At 38.0% G+C, this 11,064-nt stretch overlaps 1 protein-coding gene across 1 annotated transcript; it reads right to left on the bottom strand.

Annotated features, from left to right (window-relative positions):
- Positions 1–1,042: 1,042 nt before the first annotated feature.
- On the bottom strand, positions 1,043–1,417 carry LOC119606892. The gene has a single exon (XM_037960547.1). It carries the CDS (start codon positions 1,415–1,417, stop codon positions 1,043–1,045), a length of 375 nt encoding a protein of 124 aa, XP_037816475.1.
- Positions 1,418–11,064: the final 9,647 nt, after the last annotated feature.

Genomic DNA, 11,064 nt, shown 5'->3' with positions numbered 1-11,064 from the left:
ATTAAATTAATTCAACTAATTATATTTTATTTCTCTTCCACAGGTTATAAATTCAGATTGGACCTGGACCGGAAGCTTGAATGCGGTATATGACCCCAATTATTATTCTAAAACGTAAATACTAACTAATACTGAACTTATCTAAATCAAATGATTAGATATTGAAAATGACTTGTATCATCAAAATTTACTTTAGACCAAATACTAATAGTTTTGTTTTTCCTTTCACAGGTTGAATCATCAAATTTTGGTTCCTGAAGAAAATCAACAATACCAGCCAACTGTAAGATCGAGAGGAAAATTTCTCCAATCAACGAAAATTTTAATCGGTAAGTGAAAACTTTAAATTTCTATTATTAACATCTAATTTTAAGTTATTCTGTTTAGTCTAATATTAGATTTAGTATTTAAATTAGATTTAAAAGCAAACTATAGATATATTGCCTTATTTCGTGATCGTTAAGATCATAATGTTTTCCATTAGAAAAAACTATTTTGCCAGGAATAGTTCGTGTTGTGAGAACAACATACCGTAGTGATAGATTTCCCTGTTAACGAGTAATTCACGTGTTTCTACCCGAAACGCTTGTTGGATACTCGTCGCAGCTTTGCTCCCAGACAATTCAAATTGCCAAATTTTAGTCAGCTAATAATTCCTAACCCTGAGCGCATGGTTCCAAAGGGTGCTATGACGGAATTGCATCTATGACTAGCGTCTGACGATCACAACGTGGTCATAAACGAAAATTAATATATTTAGTCTGGTTGAGCACTCGGCGAACTACTCGTTAACGGGCAAACTATCACGACTGTTTACTGTTCCACAACACAAATGAACTTCCCTGGTCGTAGGCTTTCACTAAAAAAGAAAACAAAGTGTTAAATATAATCAAGGCAAAATATCATTAACAAAATGTTTTGTGTAGAAAGTATCTACTAACTCATTTATACAAAATACAGAAAAAAAAATAGGTTTTATCATTTTGGTTCGAGCTAGGAGTAGGTATAATCGTTGGGACTAGAACCACCAAAGATGTTGAAACTATTGTTTCAAATCTTTGGCATGAAATACCCCCAACGATTTTCCTTGAAGGTCTTCAACCTCGTATAGGCTATTACCAATAGGTCTGACAATTCGGCATTTTAAAAATTTCTTGGCTAGTTTAGCATTAAAATTATTTTTGAAATCGCTTTGCTGAAAGTTGCGGCGATAAACCTCTTGACCTGGTACAAACTTGACTTGACGGCAACGAGTATTGTATGTCTTCTCGTTTTTCAAATATGCTTTGTGCAGATTCTCACGAATTTTGTGCCGTACTAAGTCCATTTTTACGGGTTTTGGTACTATGTCGATTTCCGGATCATGAAGACATTGTAGTTTCTTCGCAAGCTTATATACACTTCCGTGCGAAATCATGTTCATACCGAACAGTGCGAAGTACGGCGTAACCCCAATAGACGTTTGGACTGACGACCGCAGCGAAAATTCAATTTCGGACAGGTACTTATCCCACTCAGTGTGATCCTCCTGTAGGTAGGAACGAATTGCGGACAGGATGGACTGGTTAACCCGTTCCGAAGCGTTGGCTTGTGGCGAGTGTGTGGCAGTTTTTACATGCTTTACGCCAAAATTCATTACCATATCCTGAAACTCTTTACTAGTAAACTGCTTGCCATTATCAGACAAAATCGTCTCAGGTGTACCAAATTTGTGGAACACTTCAGATATTAAAAACTTAATGACGTTTTTCGTGTTAGCTTTCGGCATAGCTCTGAGCAGTACATATTTCGTTAGGTGGTCTAGGACGATGAATATGTATGCGTTTCCGTTTCTTGACCGTGGATAAGGCCCCAAAAAGTCTATAAAGATCTTCTGGAACGGTCGTTCCGTTGTAGATTCAGCTCCCATTGGTGGTCTTAGGATAGAATTCGCGGGTTTTGTCTCGCGACAGGTTTGGCATTTGGCCACAAATGATCGGACCTGAACATTCTGGTTGGGCCAGTAGAAATATTCCCTTAACCTTCGGAGCGTTTTACCAAAACCTCCATGAGCGGCTTGAGGCGGATTGTGGCACTTCGCAATTACTTCTTGCGTAAGCTCTAGTGGAACCCATAACTTCCAGGCAAAATCTTCGTTTAGCGGCACCCCGTCATATGGGAGGACCCGCTTATAAACCAGGTCATCCACGACCTTCAAATCAGGCAGGCTTTCAGCGTTTTCCTTGATTTTGGCGATTAAGTCCAGGTAACTTTGACCTTTGAAATACTCAGACTCTAAATCTATTAAATTATTTACCTCCACAGATACTTCCTCCATGTCATATCTCGACAGGGTGTCGGGAACGATATTTTTGGATCCGGGCCGGTGTTCGATGGTAAAGGTAAAGGCCTGTAGATGTAAGCTCCATCGGGCTAGTCTGCCACTGAGGTCTTTGTGGGACATAAGCCATTTTAGGCTGCTATGGTCCGTGATGACTGTAAATGGCAAAAGTTCTATATAAGGCCGGAATTTCTTAATGGCCATCACTACGGCCAAACACTCTCTCTCGGTAACCGAGTAGTTCTTCGTGCACTGGTCAATTTGTGAGAGAAGAAGGCTACTGGATGTTCGCCGTCGTTTTCGTCCTTCTGGAACAGAACTGCTCCCAAACCTATGTCTGATGCATCGCATTGGACATAAAAGTGCCTGTTGAAATCGGGATGCATAAGCACTGGTGCTGTTGTGAGGGCGGACTTTAGCTTGTCGAAGGCTTCCATAGCTTCGTCCGGAAAGTTGAAACCTTTTCCTTTCTTAAGGGTGTTAAAAATAGGTGTTGATATGGTAGCGTAGTCGGGGATGAAGCGCCTATACCAACCCGTAGCTCCCATGAAGCTTCGGACCTGTTTGGCGGTTTTCGGGTAGGTATATTTTAAAATCGTATCGATCTTATCTGGGTCAGGTTTTAACTTCCCTCCTCCTACTATGTACCCTAGGTACTTCAACTCTTTGAAGCAAAATTTCGACTTCCCTACGTTGATGGTCAGACCCGCCGAATCCAGGCAATGCGCTACCCGATCCAGCAACTCCAGGTGAGTCTCAAAGTCTGGAGATACGATCAAAAGGTCATCTAGATAGACGAAAACTCTATCACGAAGTGCTGAAGGGATCACTTTGTCCATCAGACGACATAACCTTTGGGCTGCGTTACACAACCCGAAAGGCATGACCGTGAAATGGTAAAGTGGTCGCCCCGGCACCGTGAATGCAGTCTTCTCCCTACTAGATGCATCTAACGGTATCTGCCAGAACGCGTCTTTGAGATCCACGCTGGATATGAAGAACGTATCCCCTAACCGACTGAGCAGACCTTCGATGTGCGGCAGCGGATAGGCGTCCTTGACCGTGAGGGCATTTAGCTTACGAGCGTCCAGACACAATCGGTTCTTCTCGCCCCTACGGACGAGAGTAACCGGATGGCTCCAAGGACTCTCGCTCTGCTCTATGACCCCAAGCTCAAGCATCCTATCCAGCTCTGCATACATTAACTTCTGCACAGCCGGTGAGACGGGATAATGCCTGTCCTTCACTGGGATCGCGTCGCGGGTATCGATTGTATGGGTTTCGAGGGAAGTCTGACCGAGTCCCTTCTTTGAGAAACACGAGAATTTTGCTACCACCACATCTAATGCCGCCTTTTGCCCAGGAGTAAGAATATGGGTTTTGGTTACATCCTTCGTCTCCTCAGACTCCGGACACAAATTAACCCCGTTAGTTGTAATGCTACATATACTAGGAAACAGACCGAAACTTTTCATAAAATCTACCCCTAAAAATAGAGGCCTATTTAAAGTAGGTACTAGATATAGAGTCACTTCATTAGAACAATTATTAAAATTAACTTTGGTTTTTACTCGTCCAACAATTCTGTGTGGACTGCCATCGGCAGTTTTTACATAGGACAAAAATTTAAAAACTTTAAGACCGGATTCCTCCACTAACTCCATGCAGCCCTTACCTAAGCAAGACACCGTGGCTCCACTGTCTAACAGACCATCAATCTCACAACCATTTATATTAATCTTTAGATAAAGTCTAGCATCCTTGCCCTCATACAAACTCGTAGACAAAATTTCATTCTTGATCTTCTTTCTAATTTTATACCTAAGTCTAGCTTTCTGAATTCTATTCGATACTTGACCAAAAATCCTAGATTTTGCTTCAGCGTATTCCCGAATTCTTTGATGAAGCGGTTTAATTATATGGACTTTAGGTTGTTCATCGGCAGGCATTATGCGTGCATTATTAACTAGAATTTTAGACGGTCTAAAGTGTTCGATACCATGGTCAACCGGGATTAAGCTAGGGTTGAACGAGTCTCCCCCGTTTGGGACTCGCTCCCCTTCAGGTTTCCCTGACATTTAGGGCACTTAGGCGTGACTACGTCATCCCTACCACATCTAAAACAAAATATGCGTCTATTAGGTGAAGGACAATCCACGAAACTATGGCCTGGCTGCTTACAATTCCAGCAAATATACCAGCTACTAGTGGCTAAGGCGTCGATTTCGAGGATTGGTATAGGCACTTCATCTCCAAACTGGAGTTCATGGACTCGAGCTGGGGCGGGTTGTCTAGACTGGAAAGTCTGCCTCTGACTGGTGATTAAATTTTCAGCTCTTTTCGCCTGTTGACAGAACTCATTGAGACTAGAAGTGGTCACGGAAAATAGTAGATGTGACAATGACGGCTTTAGATTACCTTTCATAATCTCCACTAGATCTCGTTCTGAATAGGGATTTCGCTGTTGATTTCTTAGCTTCATCACACCATTGTAAAAACTTTCAAAGCTTTCCATCGGCATTTGGCGACGATCCATAATTTGTTTTTGTAACTGGAACTCGTTCTCAAATCTTCGGAACTGGGTAAGGAATGCTCCCACCAACTCATCCCAGGACTGTATTGGCCTTAACTTACGTAGGTTCCAATACCAGTCCAGCGCCTGGCCTTCTAGCAGATGATGAAAACCTCGTAGGACGTCATTGAACGCGCAGTTGTAGTCCTGTCTTAGAACGTCTACTCGAAAAATGAAATCTTCAGCACTCATGGACTTCCAGGTTCCGTCGAACTTAATACCCCATTTGGACAAATCCACTTTTCTTTGAACGGCGAATGCGCCGTCAGTAGGCCAACTGGGAGCTTGTGAGGATTGAATTGGTGCTGGAAAAACTGGATTCGCATTTGGTGGTACATAATGCGGCTGTGCGTTAGATGCTTGTCCTTGGGTTGGTTGAAAATCATTTTGCAACTGGTAATTACTAGCAGGTATGTACAATTGAGGTTGATGTAGTTGATTCGTTACTAAATTGTTTCCTTGCCTAACAGGTGGTTGCTGCTCTACAGGCTGATGGTTAAACACTGCATTTGGCTGCCGAACAGATGTTCGCGGCTCCGTTGGTTGAAGGACCGATATCGGCGGATTAGCTGGAGCAGCAGCATTGCCGAATTCCTGTTGCAATTCGGTTCGCAACTGCCGTATTTGCCGTTGCAACTCCTCCCGCACAAAAGTAAACATATCGCCTCCTGTGGTGACGATGTTAACAGGTTGAGGAGCTGTCGGCGGGACATTTGCTCGAAACTCTTGTTGCACATTCCTGGCGGTGATACTGCTGTAGCCAGGCGATGTAATCGTGCTGTTGGAGATGGCAGACTCATTTAAAAACCCAGAACGTTCATGGGCCATAGACATGAATTGTTGGACCGCCGGCATGACGGTCGATGCAGAGGTAGTAGTTGTCGTAGCTGTGTTGGCAATCGTATACGTCGGATGCGCCGTAGGAACTACAGTTCCTGCAGTCGTGCGTGTAATGTTCTCCATATTGGAAATATTATTATGCTCAGTTTGTACACGAGTCCTAGCCGAGCGAGTTAAGACCATTCCTAATGAATAGAAATCTAGTTGGCGGAATGACCCCACAATAAAAACTCAACCAAAATAACAAAATATAATAAAATATAAAATTGAAGATTCGTATATATAACAGACCGCTAGTAAAAAAAACTATTTATCTCTATGATAAATATTAGCAAAATACTAGAAGAAATTCCTCCTCTTTCCCAAAGGAAAACTAAAAAAAAAAAAATCAATTCTAAAGAAAGGAAGTAAAGATTCAAAAACTAAATCCAAAACGTTCGTAACGACAAAGCTAAAACGTTCTACAAAAAACTCAAAATCCAAATCCAAAAGAACCAAAGATAAATCTTGAAATCTCAAATTAAATAAAATCTTACTATCGGCGGTGTATTTCAGGAAAGTAAAGTTTGCAGGTAATGTAAAAAATGTATAATAGTTGGTTTCAGGAGATGCAGACAAGAAAAAACTAAAATGGATAAAATTTTAGTAGTTGTTTCCCACAGAAAAACTTTTAAAGGTGCAACTAGAAGATGGTTTGATAACCTAGAACCTGTAGGACTACCCTTACTACTTCACTGCGGACAAAACGCATGTTTCTAAAACAAATACTCTATGGACTATTGTAAAAGAGGGGGCTGGCCTTAGCTATTCTTTCTTCACAACTTGAGCATTCTCAGATATGCTATGGAAAGCTATTCTGAGAGCCTCAAATTGTTTGGAAAGGATAGGCTGAAGAATCTATAATTCTGCATGACCATATTGTTCACACCACACGTCGCAACGCGAACTAGACTAAAATTGTCCTGTTGTCCGGGACTTACGTAGGTGTGTACAATATTGACCATGCACAATTATAGCTTCCCATCTATTGAAATGGAGAAAAGTAAAAACTAAATTTACTATTTCGTCCGACGACGTCGCAACAATTAGGGACTCTAGGTATGACCTAACAGGACTTACGTAGTCATGACTAAATAGGATTAGAAAACTAACAAAAGATCAGGCTATGGACCTACTCGGGCCCCACGTTGGGCGCCATTTATGTTGTGTAGAGGTTGTGCAAAACAAAAGAAACTAGTGTTGCCAGAGTGGTAGCGGCGCTGGTATGCGGGTGGTTCTTGCTACCACTCTAGACACCTACACACACACACATAAAAACCATACCAGCTAAAAGAAATAAACGAAATAAAATATACAGGGGCACCGAGTAGGTTTCTGTCTGTCTCCCTGATGAAACGTTCCTACGACCTATAACGGCTGGCAGATGTTGTGCCAGGATGAACCCTCCCACTCGGGATTGGATAATCCCGCCATGACATCCTAATATTAGGGATGTCCCAAAATTTACCCTGCAAACTTTCCTTTCCCTACTTACCGCCGCTTATATTGTTTAACCGATCATTTTAATTGATTAAGACTTTTAAAAATTTCATTTAAACATTATAAATGTTGGATTTTATTATCGAAATTATTCTCAAACAAACTTTAACAATATTAGATTTAAAATTTAGTTTAGTTTTAATTTTAAGTTCAGATCTAGGCTTTACAATTTAGATTTAGTTTTATATCTAGGCTTTAAATTTAGAATTTAAATTTATTATTATTTTCCCAGGTTTAAAAAGGCGGTAATTTGAGGTTCCGATATGGTTGCAAATAACATTGACAGTTTTCACGCTATGACAGTCATTTATGCATCATTGTAAAGCATTTTGATTGCACTTTAATATGGTATATAATTTGTAGCATAATGTGTGTTTTTACTAATTGGTCAATTTGGGAGATCGGTAGAATTATTGTTCTATGTTTAATAAACGCTGCAGCGCTGTAATATGAGGTTCCGATATGGTTGCAATTAACTTTGGCAGTTTTCGTGCTAGGACAGTCATTTATGCACCATTTTAAAGCATTAAAATTGCCATTTGTTTTGGTATATAATTTATTGCATAATGTATTTTTAGAAAATGGCCAATTAGATAAATCGGTAGAATTATTTTCCCAGGTTTAAAAACGCGGTAATTTGAGGTTCCGATATGGTTGTGAATAACTTTGACAGTTTTCATGCTATGACAGTCATTTATGCATCATTTTAAAGCATTACAGTTGCACTTTGTTTTGGTGTATAATTTGTGGCATAATGAATTTTTACAAAAATTGGATAGAACGGTATATTTATTGGTACAGGTTTAAAAATGCGGTAATTTAAGGCTCCGATATGGTTGCAAATAAATTTTATAGTTTTCATGTTATAACAGTCGTTTATACATTTTTTTACTGCATCATAGTTGCCATTTTTTTGGTATATAATTTATTGCATAATGTATTTTTAGAAAATGGCCAATTGGATAGATCGATAAAATTATTTTCCCAGGTTTAAAAAGGCGGTAATTTGAGGTTCCGATATGTTGTGAATAACTTTGACAGTTTTCATGCTATGACAGTCATTTATACATCATTTTAAAGCATTATGATTGCACTTTAATTTGGTATATCATTTGTGGCATAATGTGTTCGTCTAAAAAATGGTAAATTTGATGGATCGGTAGAATTATTTTCCCAGGTTTAAAAACGCGGTAATTTGAGGTTCCGATATGGTTGCAAATAACATTGACAGTTTTCATGCTATGACAGTCATTTATGCATCATTTTAAAGCATTATGATTGAACTTTAATATGGTATATCATTTGTAGCATAATGTGTGTTTTTACAAATTGGTCAATTTGATAGATCGGTAGAATTATTGTTCTATGTTTAATAAACGCAGTAATCTGAGGTTCCGATATGGTTGCAATTAACTTTGGCAGTTTTCGTGCTAGGACAGTCGTTTATGCATTAAGATTGCCATTTGTTTTGGTATATAATTTATTGCATAATGTATTTTTAGAAAATGGCCAATTGGATAGATCGGTAGAATTATTTTCCCAGGTTTAAAAAGGCGGTAATTTGAGGTTCCGATATGGTTGTGAATAACTTTGACAGTTTTCATGCTATGACAGTCATTTATGCATCATTTTAAAGCATTATGATTGTACTTTAATTTGGTATATCATTTGTAGCATAATGTGTTCGTCTAAAAAATGGTCAATTTGATGGATCGGTAGAATTATTGTTCTATGTTTAAAAACTCGGTAATTTGAGCTTCCGATATGGTTGCAATTAACTTTGGCAGTTTTCGTGCTAGGACAGTCGTTTATGCATTAAGATTGCCATTTGTTTTGGTATATAATTTATTGCATAATGTATTTTTAGAAAATGGCCAATTGGATAGATCGGTAGAATTATTCTCACAGGTTTAAAAAGGCTGTAATTTGAGGTTCCGATATGGTTGCGAATAACTTTGACAGTTTTCATGCTGTGACAATCATTTATGCATCATTTTAATGCATTACGATTGTACTTTAACTTGGTATATCACTTGTGGCAAAATGTGTTCTTCTAAAAAATTGTAAATTTGATGGATCGGTAGAATTGTTGTTCAATGTTTAAAAACGCTATGATTTGAGGTTCCGTTATGGTTGCAAATAACTTTGACAGTTTTCATGCCAGGACAATCGTTTATGCATCATTTTAAAGCATTACATTTGCACTTTGTTTTGGTGTATAATTTGTGGCATAGTGAATTTTTACAAAAATTGGATAGATCGGTATATTTATTGGTACAGGTTTAGAAATGCGGTAATTTAAGGCTCCGATATGGTTGCAAATATCTTTTATAGTTTTCATGTTATAGCAGTCGTTTATATATCTTTTTATTGCATTATAGTTGCCATTTGCTTTGGTATATAATTTATTCCATAATATATTTTTAGAAAATGGCCAATTGGATAGATCGGTAGAATTATTTTCACAGCTTTAAAAACGCGGTAATTTGAGGTTCCGATATGGCTGCAAATAACACTGACAGTTTTCACGCTATGACAGTCATTTATGCATCATTTTAAAGCATTATGATTGCACTTTAATATGGTATATCATTTGTAGCATAATGTGTGTTTTTACAAATTGGTCAATTTGATAGATCGGTAGAACTATGCCGATATGGTTGCAATTAACTTTGGCAGTTTTCGTGCTAGGGCAGTCGTTTATGCATTAAAATTGCCATTTGTTTTGGTATATAATTTATTGCATAATGTATTTTTAGCAAATGGCCAATTGGATAGATCGGTAGAATTATTTTCCCAGGTTTAAAAACGCGGTAATTTAAGGTTCCGATATGGTTGTGAATAACTTTGACAGTTTTCATGCTATGACAGTCATTTATGCATCATTTTAAAGCATTACTGTTGCACTTTGTTTTGGTGTATAATTTGTGACATAATGAATTTTTACAAAAATTGGATAGATCGGTATATTTATTGATACAGGTTTAAAAATTCGGTAATTTAAGGCTCCGATATGGTTGCAAATAACTTTTATAGTTTTCATGTTATAACAGTCGTTTATACATCTTTTTATTGCATTATAGTTGCCATTTGTTTTGGTATATAATTTATTGCATAATGTATTTTTAGAAAATGGCCAATTGGATAGATCGATAGAATTATTTTCCCAGGTTTAAAAAGGCGGTAATTTGAGGTTCCGATATGGCTGTGAATAACTTTGACAGTTTTCATGCTATGACAGTCATTTATGCATCATTTTAAAGCATTATGATTGCACTTTAATTTGGTATATCATTTGTGGCATAATGTGTTCGTCTAAAAAATGGTCAATTTGATGGATAGGTAGAATTATTGTTCTATGTTTAAAAACGCGATAATTTGAGGTTCCGATATGGTTGCAAATAACATTGACAGTTTTCATGCTATGACAGTCATTTATGCATCATTTTAAAGCATTATGATTGCACTTTAATATGGTATATCATTTGTAGCATAATGTGTGTTTTTACAAATTGGTCAATTTGATAGATCGGTAGAATTATTGTTCTATGTTTAATAAACGCTGTAATCTGAGGTTCCGATATGGTTGCAATTAACTTTGGCAGTTTTCGTGCTACGAGAGTCGTTTATGCACCATTTTAAAGCATTAAAATTGCCATTTGTTTTGGTATATAATTTATTGCATAATGTATTTTTAGAAAATGGCCAATTGGATAGATCGGTAGAATTATTTTCCCAGGTTTAACGGTAATTTGAGGTTCCGATATGGTTGTGAATAACTTTGACTGTTTTC

The sequence above is a fragment of the Lucilia sericata genome, unplaced genomic scaffold (genome assembly GCF_015586225.1).
Source record: "Lucilia sericata isolate MDLA Ls3-8-SP2 unplaced genomic scaffold, ASM1558622v1 Contig000633F_arrow, whole genome shotgun sequence".
Classification (NCBI taxonomy): domain Eukaryota; kingdom Metazoa; phylum Arthropoda; class Insecta; order Diptera; family Calliphoridae; genus Lucilia; species Lucilia sericata.
Note: the sequence above shows the minus strand (reverse complement) of the source record. Positions and strands in the feature narration are given on the sequence as shown.

What these genes read in the sequence shown, in the direction of transcription:
- LOC119606892 (XM_037960547.1), bottom strand. Translation starts at nt 1,417, where the DNA reads ATGATTTCGCACGGAAGTGTATATAAGCTTGCGAAGAAACTACAATGT.